Source organism: Phoxinus phoxinus (assembly GCF_949152265.1).
Source record: "Phoxinus phoxinus genome assembly, chromosome: 10".
NCBI lineage: Eukaryota > Metazoa > Chordata > Actinopteri > Cypriniformes > Leuciscidae > Phoxinus > Phoxinus phoxinus.
This window is the reverse complement of record NC_136885.1, coordinates 24,365,329-24,381,346: the sequence shown is the minus strand read 5'-3', so window position 1 is coordinate 24,381,346 and position 16,018 is coordinate 24,365,329. Positions and strand designations below refer to the sequence as shown.

At 41.4% G+C, this 16,018-nt stretch overlaps 1 protein-coding gene across 4 annotated transcripts; it reads right to left on the bottom strand.

The window, feature by feature from the left end:
* Positions 1 to 1,996: 1,996 nt before the first annotated feature.
* atn1 (atrophin 1) lies at positions 1,997 to 15,921 on the bottom strand. Of its 4 annotated transcripts, none has more exons than XM_079627158.1 (10): positions 15,582 to 15,919; positions 12,183 to 12,326; positions 11,782 to 11,883; positions 11,327 to 11,443; positions 8,560 to 11,243; positions 7,702 to 7,918; positions 5,831 to 7,325; positions 4,032 to 4,175; positions 3,763 to 3,943; positions 1,997 to 2,778 (listed from the first exon to the last, which is right to left on the bottom strand). In XM_079627158.1, exons 2-10 carry the CDS (start codon positions 12,207 to 12,209, stop codon positions 2,745 to 2,747), a joined length of 5,001 nt encoding a protein of 1,666 aa, XP_079483284.1. In that variant the 5' UTR covers positions 12,210 to 12,326; positions 15,582 to 15,919; the 3' UTR covers positions 1,997 to 2,744. The 4 variants fall into 4 exon arrangements, 3 of the variants coding, with proteins under 3 accessions (XP_079483284.1, XP_079483285.1, XP_079483286.1); XM_079627159.1 differs by having other exon boundaries at positions 5,831 to 7,322; XR_013799439.1 differs by having other exon boundaries at positions 1,999 to 2,778; positions 4,032 to 4,183; positions 5,832 to 7,325; positions 15,582 to 15,921.
* Between the last annotated feature and the right edge of the window lie 97 nt (positions 15,922 to 16,018).

The window sequence follows — 16,018 nt, the reverse complement described above, 5'->3', positions numbered from 1 at the left end:
TTAGGGTATAGGTTTAGTAGTGGTGTGGGGTGCGTGTATAGCCTACTTGGTTCGGATTAGTTATTGTTAATAAAACATAATTTGTGTTCCAAAAAAGAACGAAAGTCTTGCGGATTGAAACGACATGAGGGTGAGTAATGAATGATAGAATTTTCATGTTTGGGTGAATTAACCCTTTAATTGTGAGCAGTTGATTTTACTTCTACGTGGTGTGGTGATGCCATCTAGTGGTAACATCATGGGATTATCCAGATCAGGACGGGGTAGGCCAGGCCTACCTCACCTCAACAATCACTATGTTGTATAGGTTTGGGGGGTGTTTTTCACCATGGTCAAGCAGTTCTGTCCATTGTGTTTAGGTGTAGGCTACACGTGAAATTTCACTCTCAATCTGAGTCTGAGTCAAGTATTGGGGAAAAAAATGTTTTTCATTGCATAAAGGTTTCAAAGATATGCTCGTCTACATGGTTTGCTCTTAAGACTTTGTGAATTTAGTGAGATTTCTGTAAATTCTTCACTAACACAGAACAAAAGATTGTTTTTCTAATAAGGTGCAGACTTCTAATGATACACCTACCTACGCACAGTAGCCTATGGCTTTCTGACACACTTATTCAAGGTGACTGAGAACTGATTGACCCACTTTTCAGTTTGCTTTTCACAGAGAGGGCAGAACAAATTCCGAGGCTCATATGTGTCATATATGATGCGAGAATGCTCAAATGACCTGCTTAATATTGAAGTTTTCTTTTAAATGAAACACGATCGATTTTACTGGAAGCTGAACATAGCCTATAAACATTAGGCCTATGCATCCGTTAAATTTCATGCTAAGATAATTTTATTTGTCCTTGAAGTGTTTGATAGTCCTCATCCTGCTTAACAAAAATATGTTCCAAGAACATTTTGCTGACGTTCCCATTAAGTAATGAAAACATAATTTCTGAACGTTCCAAATAAAAACAATTTTTTTCCCCTATTCTACATGCGAACGTTAAAGAAGACTTTTTTTTTTTTTGCAAACATTATAGGAATGTTACTTTAGAATGTTCTTCGAACGTTCTGAAACGATAGGCCTACATAAATAAAACGTTAAAGAATAGTTTTCGTCCCAAGAACAATGTAGGCCTAGGCTAACTAAATAGGCCTAATGTTTTTTTATGCTAATGTTTTGAGAACATCATTGAAGACAAGATAACAATGCACACTTACCCAAACATTATTTTGGTCTTCCTCCATACAATTATAGTAACCACACACAAAACACATTTGAGCAACTGAACATCCGAGCATAATGTGCGTTGATGAATAGGCCTACTGGAAGACTGTCAAATTTTTTTTTTTAGATGTTCAGTGTTCAGTGCATTTTTGTATCAGTGCTTTTCTGGGAAGAAGTCACTTTTAGGCAGAGTAAGGCTTAAAGTGGAATAACTGTATAACATTTCTCCTCTATAGCCAACTCTGCTGTCTGTCTTGCGTTCTATTCCTCCCACACTCACTGACTGCTGCTCACTGCAGCGTTACGAGTCTGTCTCACGCTTGCAGCATGTGTCTCTTATTAGTCTCACTTATGCAATTCCTTTTGTGTATGCTGCGAGAGAAACAGAACAGAGAGAGACGTGAGCTTCCAAAGGGATGCAATATATTTTTTAGTGTTTAGAAAAGGCCTCTGTTCTTTTTACTAGTGTCTCGATGCTCTCTGTGGCTGAGACTGCAACTCCGCATAAATGTACAAAACAGGAACAGGAACCATACATTGGGTTTGCGTCACCAAACAACAGCACTGGTTAAGACAAATGAAATGAAACTACAATTTAACAATATTAAATGAGTGTCGGGTGTTACAATTTCAATTTTGGACTAGGTAAAACACCCTATTTTCATTATGAATAATCTATAAATCGAGTTTAAATAACACTGGGGTCACTTTGACAGTTCCTGTTAAACATAAATGTCTCACACAGACACAAACAAAATGAAACATTAAACTGCACACATAAAGAAATGGTATTTTATTTCCAGATTTTTCTTTTTCTTTATTTTTTATCTTGCATTTCCCCCCCACAAGGTAAATTCAACATAAAAAATGTAAAATAAACAGCGGTACCATGAAAATGTAAAAAAATAATAAAAATGTTTATATAATCATATAATTATTAACAAACAAACAAACAACATTAATAATTTTAATAAGAACACGATAAAGAAACATTATGAAGGTAAGCTGTTTATCTCATGCACCCTTTCATAAACACTCTTTCAGAGTGGTAAAGTTTTCCAAAAACAAACAAACAAATAAAAACAGATAAAGAATTTTAGCCCATTGGGCTTTTTGTATCTAGCTACATGCAAAGACATAAAAGTGAACTTGATTTTTACACATTCTCTCTGGCATAATGTAGTGTACATAGACAGAACCACAGCCTAAATGCCTCTGCCTGGTGTTATGAAACAACACAGCGAGAAATCCTCTGGGCTGGACGTTTGGGAATATCCATTCAGTGCCACAGTATCTAGGCTGCGTGCCAGAGTTATACATCTCACCTTTTTGGAATATACACATTGTTTGTTACTCCTGTATTTAGGTTAGTTCAGATTTAATGATATGTGTTCTGATGTCACATCCAAACTTGAATCCATATTTGTTGTCTTTCAGTGCTGAAATTTTGAAATGATTGTTTTATTGTTTTTTATTTGCACTTCATCCCTTCTTCATTTTCTTGTCTTCATGTCCTCTGTGTTTCTCACAGCGTTTTGTCACTCTCTTTCTTTAGGTGGCTGCAATGAAGGGAAAAGGTTGTATCAGGCTGAAAAGACTGCAATGTAGTTTTAAAATTTGCAATTTTGTGTGGGGACGGGTGACTCATAGCATTGATGATTTTGATACTGACAAAATTTTTAAAACTGACAAAAAATATTGGCTTTAAGTGTTAATGTGGAATAATATTTTATACATAAAAGTTAAAAAGTATGGCTTTCAAATATAATGCTAAATGTCAATAATTACCCACTATTTCCCCTAAATTTGATCAAATGTAATAAAATAAAATTGAATAAAGGCATTGCTATAAAACTCTATCCAGCTCACTATTCCCATTTATTTTCTCATAGTTATAAACCATGAACCAAACCATCCAGCTCCAAGATGAATCACAAACTTTGATTTGCATCACAATATTACAGTATTTAGTATTACAGTACTTAAAGAAAAAGGGTACAGGATCGAGTATTTGACATTATTATTATTATATATTATGAACTACATTGTCCAGTTTATGAACTGGAAATTTAACTACATAGCCCATGAGGCATTGCTAATGAAAAAAAAAAGATGGTACAACATAAAATTGTTGACTTAGTCACTGATTTTTAGTATGATATAGTTTTAATGCAAAATGCTCAAATGTATAAGTTGTTTTATAGTGTAGGGAGACACGATTAAATCATTGCATTTGTTCACTGCTGATCTATTTTTGTGCATTTCTCTTTTATATGGTAACAGAATAATCTTTACCAGGCAAATGCAAGGATCTCTCTTAAGGATTATGGGTGGAGTAGTTATTCACCGGAATTTGGCTATAAAAAAAAATATTGAAATCTCGCTGACTTGTGGTTTCCGCAGAAACGAATGACAAAAAAATAAAATAAATTAATGCGATTTTCACAGGTATCAACATTAGTGATACAGTTGAAAAAAGTGGTATCGACTATTGCTAGTGTTGTTCATTCACATCTATCTACAGTATACATATTTGCTCTCACCTGTAGTACTCGTCCTGTGCAAGGGAGTGATGATGGTGGTGGTGGATCCACTGCTGTTCCAGGGCGAGCCTCTGGAACTGAATCTCGGCACTCTGAGCCTGCTGCATTGCCTGGAGCTGGTGTGCTGCAGACATTGACCCACCCAGAGACGAGGACTGGGGCATCTCACGGAAAGGACCACCTGTACACAACATGCAAGCAAATGGAGAAATCATGTAACACAGAGAAAGATAAAATGCATCGCAACAGAACATCATTACACCTCTTACCAAAGAGCTGCTGTCGAAGCACCTCGCTGTCAGTGAGGGATTGTGCCAGAATGGGAGGCCCAAGAGCAGCCCCTGGGTACGGCAGACGGGCCAGGGGAGACCCTGATGCCAGCGGATCCATCAGGGGGTGTACCCCTCCCGCGGCTGCCACCCAAATACGTAACAAAACAAAAGTGGGAAATTTAATAAGAGTAGCAGATTTTCCCAATGGCACTGTAGTTAAAAAATGCTTGTTGTGTACAGGAACAGTGCTGCAATTATTCTTGGCCTTTGTAACCCATTTTACTTCTATAACCTGGCGTATTTCAGCCGACAGTAATTGTATTGTTGATGGTGGTGCTGAATTTGTTACAGAAGTGCTGCTTTTGTGATGCTGACAGCATAAATGTTACATATCTTAAAGGGAGAGTTGACTCAAAAATGAACATTTAATTTACTCACCTTTATGTTCTTCCAGATCTAGATAACTTTTTTTTAACTGTTTTGTCTTAATGGGGTACAAAACCACACTGGACCCTACTGTATTTCATTGTATGGACTAAAAAGTACTTGAGACATTTTTTTAAATGATCTTCTTTTGGGTACCACAGGAGAAATAATTTGATATACTGTAGATCTAGAAAGTGACAAGTGCGAGTAAATAACATAATTTTTTAATAACTATCAATTTAATTTATTCCCTTTAGTTGCAGCTAAATATATTATTAACACTAAGCAAAAATAGATAAACACTATTGTCAAGTGGGTAATTGAACAAAAATGGTATGTCATTTTCGATGAAAATATTTAAGTTGATGAGAATGTGCAAAATTAAACTAAATATGTGAATATTTGTGCACTGTTAATATATTGTGTGTTGTTTTTTCTTCATCATGTTTTGTTAACAGTATGTTTTAATTTTAATCTGGTTAATTATCTTGAGGGCATCATGATGCACATTTTTTAGCTCGTCTTTGTAATTTGTTGACAATCCAAAAATATTTCAAATAAACACTTTTGACAGTTAACAATGTTTGAACACAATCAATAACAGGTGTTCTAGTCCAGTGGTTCTCAAACCTGTCCTGGAGACCCCCCACCGCTTCACCTTTTGTATGTCTTTCTCATCAGACACACCCAATTCAAATCTTGCGGTGCGTCCCAATTTGCATACTATCCCAATGTGTTGTCCACATTATATTACATCTGCAGCAGCATTGTGAACTTTTGTAAATATATGTTTAGCCATTAACTTTTAAATGCATCATAATATTCAAATTGCAAACACATGAAGAGAGTCTCCGCATGAAAGACCCACGACTGGCAGATCAACGTGCTTCTGCATTTCTCTCCGAAACGGTAGAAATTAAATTAGATTGAATGGAGTATTTTAACTGTGATAAGATGATTGACAGGGCAGTTTACGGTGACAGGATGCACGCGACAGATCTGTCTGTTAAAGATGAGGAAGTAGTATGTCCCAATTCCCAAAGCTTGCCTACTCTTTTGCTACACACTCAAAAGTATGTACTTTTACTTTACAAAAAGAGTACATACTTTAGGGCGTAGTATAAGTAGGCGAATTGAGACGCAGCACTGCACTCTGTACTAATGAGCTGATAAGTTGAATCAGGTGTGTTAGGTGAGGGAGACATGCAAAATGTGCAGTGACCCCCAGGACAGGTTTGAGAACCACTGGACTCTAGTCAACCACCTTGACACATCCCTAATAGTGACAGATTTATATTTTGAATTTGCTGAAATGTTTATGCTGTAATACAGAGTACTGTGTAAAGTGTGAGTGTCTGTATGGTGAATACCTGTGTCCTGCTGGTGCAGATGTAGGTGAGAGTGAATGTGTGAATGCTGGTGATGATGAGGAGTCACGTTCAGCATCTGTAGCCGGCCGAGAGAATCTCCTCCTCCTGTGCCTCCTGCAGCAGCCGTGCCTCCTCCTGCTGCTCCTCCACCTGTCCCTGCCCTTTCCCTGTCCCTCTCTCGCTCCCTCTCTGCAGCAGGTATCGCTCTCTCTCTCTCCACGCTCCTTGCACGTTCAGTGCTGGGAGGAGTGCGAACGGGGGTGGGGTATCGTTCTGAAGGCGGAGCCTGGGTTGGGAGGGATGGGGGCTGAGAGGAAGGGTGTGTATTTGGAAAGGTAGAGTGTGGAGAGGGGTGATTAAGAGATGAGGCTGTTGGAGGAGGAGGAGGAGGAGGAGGTGGTGGTGGTGGGGGAGGAGGTTGAGGGGGAGGGGCGGGGGCTGCTGGTGTCACTGGGGCTACGGCAGGAGCCTGGTGGGTGGGGAGTGAGGCTGGGAGAATAGAGTTGGGTGGGACTGACAGAGGTGGAGGGACGGGATTTGGATTTCTAGCTGCTGCAGCTAAAGCTTGAGGGGGTGGCGCAGGAGGTGGAGTTGTACCATAAAGGGCAACCTCACTACCAGGAGGCCCACCTCCAGCTCCACCCCCTAGCAGCAAGGAGTGTGAGTGTGCGTGCGAATGTGCGTGTGACAAAGCTATTGCCGGGTCGGCTAAGGCTCCAGCTGTGTAGACACGCTCCTCGCTCTTAAACTCAAATCCTGGCTTCACACGCTCTCTTTGAGCTGCTACAGCATGAGGGAATCCCATTCCTCCAAGCCCCGCCCCAGCCAACCCCCCTGGCCCGGGACCATGCCCTGGGTGGGCAGGGCCTCCCTCCAGCCCGCCCCCATACAAAAAGCCCAGAATGGCAGCAGCCGTGGCAGCGTCGGCTGGAAGGTGGTGGGGGTGTGCGAGGGCTGGGTTTTGGAATTGGGACAGGAAAAATGAAGGGTGCACATGGGGATGAGCGTGAGCGTGGGCGTGAGCGTGGGCGTGCGTATGCGCATGTGGGTGAGGGTGGTGGTGAAGATGAGGATGGTGTGCCTGTGCCCGGCTGACAGCGCCCAACGGAGACATGGCGTGAGGACGGGCATACTCACTCAGGGTTCTGAGGGCTGGGGTATCAGGGCCCAGGTATGGACCCCCAAGCCCGATGCCAAGAGCACCCTGATGCCCTCCGATAACTTGAGAGCCCCCTGCCATGGAAGGGAGAAGAAGAGAATGAGGAATGCCGTGAGAGAGAGAGGGATGCAGATGATGAGAGGGGTGAATGGAGTGGGGGTGTGAGGCATGGTGGGCATGGTGGTGCTGTGGATGGACTGCTGGGTGCGAAGGGTTCACAGAGGATGAGGAAGATGAAGGGTCTAGAAGGATGGAGGATGAAGAAGGAAAGAAGAGTGAAGAGCCCTGGCGTGTGCCTGCAGCTCCTAACCCTGCACTTGCGCCACTGTCCTTCTGCTGAAAAAAAGAGAAAAATGTGTGTAAAGAACATGACAAGTAATGTGTAAAGAATCTAATAACTACAAGGAAAACACAAACTCCACTGCCACGACAATAACTGTTTTTGCCATATTTTGTGGTGGGAAAACATTTCCCCCTTTGAATAAAGTTTTTTTTAACTTACTCAACTGGCAAATAGTTTTTTTGTGTTTTTTTTAAGCATAAACCTCACTAAATTGCAAGATTTCTTTGAAAACAAGACGTAATATCATATGCAATTTAGCTTCTGAAGTAAATGCATCTATAATGTTAATGTTAAAACTAGATAAAAAAATATTCAAACAGAAAACTTTTTTTTTGGAGCGCTTCAAATATACTTTATTGTCTTTTTTACCTGCAGATGTCTGTCCAGGTCTCTCTCCCTCTCCTTTTCTCTCTCTCGTTCCCGCTCTTTCTCTCGCAGGTCTCTCGCTCGCTGTTCGACCTCTCTACGAGCACGTTCTATTGCCTCATTTCTCTTCTTCCAAAGCTTAGAGCCATCAAGCGGAACAAATAGAACGTCACTACGGGCACAAGAGTTCCCACTGCCCCGGTCAAGAACCCTGTGGAACCTGAAAGCAAAGATGTATTATCTTTTCCACAACATATTTATATTATCATGTGGAACCAAATTTGTATTTTAATAAATGCAATTCATCTGGTATACAAGAACCCATGCAGACATTGCTGGTCTGAATTTAACATTTATTTTAGGTAGGACATCAGGTTATCTCCTAATCGCTTGTTTTTTTTTTTACAGATAATTGATTATTGCTTTCCATGCAAGTCAAAATCTATTTTGCACCCAACCAATAGCCATTTGACATAAAAGTGGTGTTGTAAGATTTGCCTTCAATTCTTAAACACTATCATTATAAGTTAGCTTTAATTCCATTAATTGAGAAACAAAGTAAGGTTGAAACTACACACAGTTATGTGTAACCAATTGATAAGACATATAGTACATTAACTTAAATTTTTTTTGAGCGTAAGCCTGTGCTTAGAAGGTAATCTATATGTAAAAAATTAAACAAATAATTAAATATCCAATATCGATACAAAAAATTCTCTAATATCGGCGAATAACGTATGACACCATTATATTGTGCATCTCTAATTTTAATATTAATGGCATGATAGTTCTGATCTGTTGTGTTCGCATTTACATTTTTATGATGTTTTATTAGATTTAATTTTAGTAAGCTGGTCTTACCGAGCTGACTGGCTTGCATGGATTGGAATGTCAACAGGTTTAGGTTCTGGGGAAGGACTTCGGAGAACTGGAGGTGGGCTCTCCAACTCCTCCCTCTCCTCTACTGGCTCCTCCTTGATGACAGGTGGTGGCACTGGGCCAGAAGATGAGTCAGAGTGACCATCTCCTCCAACAGATGTGCTGGGGGTTGAAGCAGTGTTGTTATGGCCGGGGTTACTGAGATGAGGTTGTATTTTAGTGTTTTGAGGGGAGTGCAATAGTGATGGAGTGCTAGTGCTGTTGCTGTTGTTTGGAGCATTGCCACTGGCATTCCCATGGCTACTGTTGCCATGGTAAGAGCTACTGAAAGGAGTATGACTGCTTAAAGTGCCATGGTAAGGAGTAGGTCTGCAACTTGATGTACAAGAGGTGGACACACCTGATGCAGGAAGTGGTACAGAAGGAGCAGAGGTTGATGGAAAAGGAGTAAACCCTCCCATAGGATTGGTTGAGGGACTGAGAAGAGGTGAGAGCGGGGTTGATGGAGCCTGATTGGATGAAGAATATGGGCCCTGTCGAGCATGACTGCCTGTAAGGGATGTTATGGGTGAAGGTTGACCATGTGAACTAGTGGAGGGTGGAGGGGGATAAGTAGTAGAGGGGGGATGCCCATGTCCAGAACCACTTGATGAAGGAGAAAGGGATGGAGGGTGACTGCGATTTGAATGAAGAGCAGATGTGGTGTTGTCCTTTTCCCTCTCTCTGTCTCTGTGCTGCATAGGCAACGCTGTCTGGCCAGGATAGTGAGAGTGATGCGGAGGTCCTCCAGGATAATCCCGAGTAAGATTTGGGGCCAATCCAGGTGGGCTCGGGAACTCCCTTGGTACACCAGAAAGTGGGACAGAGGAAGCGGTCGATCCTGGGGGTGGGTAGGGATCCTTTGTCCCTGGAGGAGGGTACTCTCTTAAATAGTGCGGAGGGGGAGGAAGGTCTGCAGCATTGGAGGGTGCTTGGGGAGTATGTCCTTGCAGTGTCTGCTGTACATTTGCTTCCATTGGAGAGGGATAGTCTCTACTTTGGGGGATCGAATTGGCAGAGGAGAAAGGAGGATGACCAGAGCTGTTTTGTGGTGAACTGGCTGGGTCACGGGTCACCAGGGACGTTGAAGGTAAAACAGATGATGGGGTACCTACAGGCGGTTGGTTGGCATTACCAGCATAACTGTTACTCCCTGCCTCCCTAACCTGGCCTGCTAACTCTCCCCACCTACTGTCCTTGTCTCTTGGATGACATCCTCCCCCTCCAGTGCTTTCAGGTCCAAACTCTCGGCCTTGTGCTTGAAGCTGCTGGTTCTGCAAAGGAAACTCCCTCCCAGTTCCACGCTCGCGATCTCTAAACCCTGGTCCATATTCCCGACCACTCTGTGGTCCTGCTGGTCCATCCCGGTTTGAGCCATATTCTCTGCTTTGTCCAGGTAAAGAGTTCCCAAAATCTCGGCCCACATTAGAGTTGGGTCCACCACCACCAGAAGTGCTACCACAGATGCTACCGCTGCTGCTGTTTGCATTGCCACTGCTATTACTAGCAGGGAAGTCTCTGTTGCCAAACTCTCTCCCACCCCTCTCACGCTCAGCCGTAGTGCCATACCTAGGCAGATACTCTTTGTGTGGGTGGGGATGAGGGTGGGATAGGTAAGGTGGGTGGGAGGAGTGTCGGGTGGACGAGGGAGTATTGTACACAGAGGGCAGCTGTTGCTGCACTGGGGGCTGCTGGCTTGGATGTGCATGGTGGTTACCTTGGTAACGTACATATCCCCAGTTGCCAGGACAACTAGAGGGAGGTCCCCCTGACCAGCTGGTAGGGGTGTAATGGTGAGTGTTGGGAGGAGGAGGTTGTTGAGTAACGGTACTAGTTTGTGGAAGCAATGAGGGTGGAACAGACTTATCACCTTTCTCTGGTTTGTCTACTTTATTTTCCCCACCTGGAGCATTCTGCCCCACCTCTAGAGGTTTCAGGGCAGGTGGAGGTGGGAGAGTCGGTGCATGGCTCACATTTGAATTCCCATGGGAATACTCAGCTCCTCCCACCCCAGGTTTCCCACATTGAGGGCCTGCTTTTGAAGGGATGCGACTGCAGGTGTGTAGCGTCTCTGGACCACCAGGACCTGTATACTCAATTTTGCTTGCAAGTTTGGAATCTACGGGGAAGTACGACTTCCTGTTGCTACTTGTATCACTTGCATTGTCCACCCTTCCACAATGAGATGTATAGAGGGATGACGAGGACTTCAAGGAAGACAAATCTCCCTCAATTCCTTCCTCGCTGTCCCTCTGGTCCTCTGGTCTGCCATCTTCACCTCTCCCAGTGCCTCTCCGGTCTTCTGCTACACATTTTGATGCCCCTCCATCTTTGTTTTTATCACCCTGCTTTGGGGAATCTGGAGAGTCAGATTCAGAATCCAAACTTGCCAAGGGGGAAGCAGAGAGACTCGGAGAAGAGGATCGATTGTCCTGGTCAATGTCCCGACCACTGCTTATGCTGCTGCTACTATTGGCTAAGCTGCCTCCAACTGAGCTCCGACTGCCTTGTGATTGGCCATCCTCATTGTCACTTTCTCTTGATTGACTGTTGCTTGACGTTGGAGGTGGAGCAGAAGTCGGAGTGTTAGTTGAAAGGGGTGGGGCTGGGGGATTGGAGGAGGAGTCCTGATGACAAAATCAAATATTACTATATTTTTATTTTTTTAATCTAATGCAATTGTATTCAGTTTTTAAAATTTGACCAGTACCTGGACTTTCTGTCTTTTGGGCGGAAGCACATGCTCCTCCCCTTCACTTTCTGATGAATCATGACCTTGAGATCGTCGGTTGAAACGTCCAGCAGCCAATTCCTCTCCAGCGGTTCTCTGCTTAATAGTATAATTTGAATCAGGCAGTTGCATTTTTCTATATAGTATAACAAAAGAACAACATTTCCCTACAAGAGACAGCAAAGATAGCCAACTTAACATACAACATAGTGTGAAAAATTACTGATCATGAACACTCAGAATAAGATCATCTAAACTTAAAAGAGGAGACATAAAAGAATTCAGTGACAGAGATGGTAAAAATGAGATGAGGTATACCAAGCTTGACAAAATCAAAGATGAAGAAACTACGACAATGGAGAAGATCACACAAATAAATACATAAGAAGAAATAAAGTTATTCTTAAAAAAAAAAAAAAAAAAAAAAATCTTACCGTTTGCCTTTCGTTGCGCTCTGCTCGAGAGGGGCTGGGGTGCGGACGTCTACCCCTCCTTTCCTCGCTGCCCCCCCTCCTGCGTCCACTGCGAGCGGGCATCTGTGGCAATGCCCCGCATGACCAAGGGAGGGCAAAGACAAACAGAAGAAAGAGAGAGAAAGTAAGACAGCATGAAAAAATGATAGCACAAGACAAAGACAGAAAAGGAGTAAGAACTAAAAGTAGTAAAATACCATTTTAATGTAGGGGTAATTTACTATGCATATCCAAATACTTTGTATTAACACATAAAAGTGCACTTAAATGGTTCTAACTGACTTATTCTATGGCACAAATCAGTAAAGACTTAAATCTACATATTGTCCACATTTGAGGCTGATCTCAAGTAATGCCCTCACCGATTCTTTGTGGGTTCGGGTCTTCATGACTAGCTCTCTATGTGGTCCATTCCTTCCACTCAGGCATTACAGAAAGCGGGAGCGTGACCACAAATGGGATGGTTGGCCTACAGGCTGCCTATCATAGCACTGAATCTTTGAAACCTGGGAGAAACAGAGTGAATACCACTAAAAGTCAAAATAAACTTTACCATAGCATTAATATATTTAATACATGTAGCCTATTTCTATTTTTTATCAGATATTTAATCAGTAAAGTTGTTAATATCTTGATCTTGCCAGGAAAAAGTTAACGGTTAATTTAATTCCCTTTTGAAGTAGGCCTAATATGAAAGGGTGATGAGATTGGTCCACTGTTCTGCATTAAACTGGCTAAGAGCAAAATTATAATCTAATCTTCTCTGATAAATCTATCATAATCAATGATTAAAAGACCTGTGATTAAACAATCTGTAATTATCATGATATTATTGTTTTATAAACAAACAATTCTACTATTTGCAGTGGGGAACAGTATTGCTGTACTGAATAAGAATTAAGAAATATATTTTTATGTTGACTGCATTGTACTTCAGAGGGTTTGTGGTACTCTGAAGCTGAGCTTTAGTCATCAATGTTGAATGGAGCTCTGCAAAAATCATCTACTGCAGCCAACATAGGGAGAAGCACTGCTTTCAATATCAGCAATCTCTAAATGCAAAATGCACAGAAATACATGCGTAATATTTTACGCTAGCACATGTGCATACATAGTCATGAATACAAATGTATTTTATATGTAAAAAATAGTCACACAAAAAGTTTCATTCACATTTCAGGTGTTGAACGTTAATTCAAACACCCTTTTAGTGTCATAGAAACAATCTTAATTTTCTCTGTGCAGAATTCTTACCACTGTCAGAGTCAGAGAGGATATTTTGACTGGAAGGTTCTTTACAGCACACATTTAGTTACTTTTTCTTACATCTTTTCATCTCTTTCCTGCTTATGATTTCCTTCTCTTGTTTCTAGCCTCACTAACAGCAATGTATTTTTTAATTTTGAGGTCTATTTTGAGGTTTCAATTATAGTCTGATAATATTGGGATAATTCAACCACAATAGCTTAGCAGTGATGCAATAATCCACTGATATACAATAACATCGATAATTAACCCAATCACAGTTGAAGTGAATCCATTTTAAAACATTTTCAAAACGTAACCATGAGAAACATTTTTTTTTCATGACAGACAAACACTATAACTTGCTTGAGAGAAAGAAAGATGATAAAATAATTAGTTTAAAAAAGGCATAACTCCTTTACCAGCCATAGTGTAGTTAAGAGGTTAACTAAGTCACAGTATTTCAAGTCAGCCTCTACTCTTTCTCTCTCTCTCTTACACACACTTCATTTATTGTGAATGAGACTATATATAGCACACTAACAGACTGAGTGAAGCCAGTGAGTGTATTTAGCGCCACCTTCAAAACTGCAAAATGTACATTTACACCTAAACCACTGAACACAAGAGAAAAACCACAGTGCTGATAAATATTACATATAAACAGATTTACAAGCTACTGACAACCAACACATTGAATACTCAGACTATCATGACCACAATTAACAAAATACTAATTTTGTAAAAGGAGAATTAATAGTAGTGCCAAACATACAAAGACTACACCTTGCGCATATCCCATAAATGTAAAATCAGCATATTTGTGATCCAATTACGGTGTACACAAGGTAATATATCCAAATGACAAACAATAAAGGCTGCCAGCACTCTGTCTACAGGTGAAACTTCATTCATCAGGAGTCCATTACCTAAATCTTGGCCAGCCTCCATGCATACCAAAAGCCTTCCACTCTCCCACTGCAAACATACATCTAAGGAATCAGCAATACCGTCACTTACAGTATATACATACACACACCAACACCATACGGCAAGCAGTTTGAACAATTATTCTGTAGTAACTACCTATTCCATGTTACTACGTGTTTGGCAATTAATAATCATTAGTGAATATCTTTTCAGTTTAGTAACTATTCATTAGATACTAGTACTTGTTACAATATCTATTAAATTAGTCACTAGTACATACTCATTACTCTTCTTTTGCTACTAGCCACAATCCCCATTGTATAGTTTTTAAACGAATTTTACGGCTGTTTCTGGTAATTATTATAATTATTTTTTTTGGTCACCGAATTTTATACGGAACAGTAGTTTAGATATCAACTATTCACTTTTGACAGTTGTGTCTGTTAGTAACGATTTGATTCCAGATTCAAATATTTGTTACAATGGTTTTTATTTGTCAGTAGTGACTAGTAGGAATTGCCCCTTTACAATAAATAGGTACTACCGTACTAGTATCTATTCAGGTATAGTACTAGAAAAATAATGAAATTATTCAAATACATACTAACTAGTACCTAATGAATAGATAGGCCTACTAGTAAACCTGAAATGGGTACCAGCAACAACTGGAATACACACCAGATAGGCTACAAGAGAATAGATAAGCACAGAATCACATCAGTTCTCCACAGAAACCATGTTAAAAATGTTTTTAATACATTTTAGCAGTAATAATGGAATAGTTACTTGCCACTGCTAAGATAAATGCTAGTAAGTAATGGATAATTACTAGTGCATGTGCATGTAGTAGGCTACTACCAAAACTGAAAAAAAGAAACTGTTCACAATATTGGATTACTTAGCCTACTAAGTAATGCAAATGCAAAAAGTAGGCCTACTAGTAATAAAAAAACAAACAGATAGGCAACTAGTTAGTTTTTAAGGAATAAATGTTATAGTGGCTTGCCACACACTCAACAAATCATACACTCTGTCCCCTTCACATGCACATTGGCAAAAAATATAATTAGACATAATTAGCTTTGATTTTGAAATTCTTTAGCACGCAAATGCACAATGCCCAGAGGTGGGGTGAGTTAGACACCAGAACGTGCATCTTCTCTCGGCCACGCACCGCAACGTTCCTTTCTTCCATTCTTCTGCTGCTTGTTATTGATACGCATGCAGAGGCAGTGCACTACTGTACTAACTGGACGACCTCTGGATTACAGTTCTCAGACAATGCACTGCACATTCGATCCTGACAAAACGAGGAGAGAGGGTCGCAACTCCCCCCCTTTCAGCCTTTTCCTTCTCATATGGGGAAGATTTGGGATCAGAATGGCGAATGGCATTCTTGTCGAGCTCCGTGGAATGTGAGCACTCGAGACCTGAGTGGTTACGCACCCCGATTTGCAATATGATTTTTAGCCCAATATGCACATACGTAAAGCACAACGACGGGAATGCGAGGAAAGGGGAACCATCTGCACATGTCCAAAGAAAAACGAGTCAAATATAAGCATCCATTTTCTCCCCCTTCTTACCTATAATATCCAGCGATGCGTATCTCCCTTTCTTTCTCTCTCCTGCTGCCGTTCGTACTGTACATTGACCGACACGCGTTCAAACATACAGGCAACTCGATGCACGGAAAGATTTACATTGTTGCGGCTTCGCAAATAACGCAGTGTTTTCCCAGCCGCTCCCCCTGAAATCGGCGCAGAAAACGGGGTGCAGCTGAAGACTGTACAAATTGATGCGTACGTTTGATTCTTCCCCACCCCCTTTTCTTTCTGCCCCTCTCCCGCTCCTCTGTCAAGACGACTTGCACTCTTTTGCAGTCTGTACGGACACAAATCTTCACGGAGGGGTGAGCGAGGGACGCACGACCACTCGAGGGTGAGAAGGGGCGTGATTTTCCTTATTCTTCATGTAAAAGAGGGAAGGTGAGGAAAGGAAATAGGAAGGATGAAAGATGTCG

Bases quoted from the DNA above. Each gene is read 5' to 3' on its own strand.
- atn1 (XM_079627158.1), bottom strand. From the start codon at position 12,209: ATGAAGACCCGAACCCACAAAGAATCG. The intron at 11,444-11,781 runs GTAAGATTTTTT...ACTATTAAGCAG, and splicing joins AGCGCAACGAAAGGCAAACG to AGAACCGCTGGAGAGGAATT. The intron at 7,326-7,701 runs GTAAAAAAGACA...TCTTTTTTTCAG, and splicing joins ACCTGGACAGACATCTGCAG to CAGAAGGACAGTGGCGCAAG.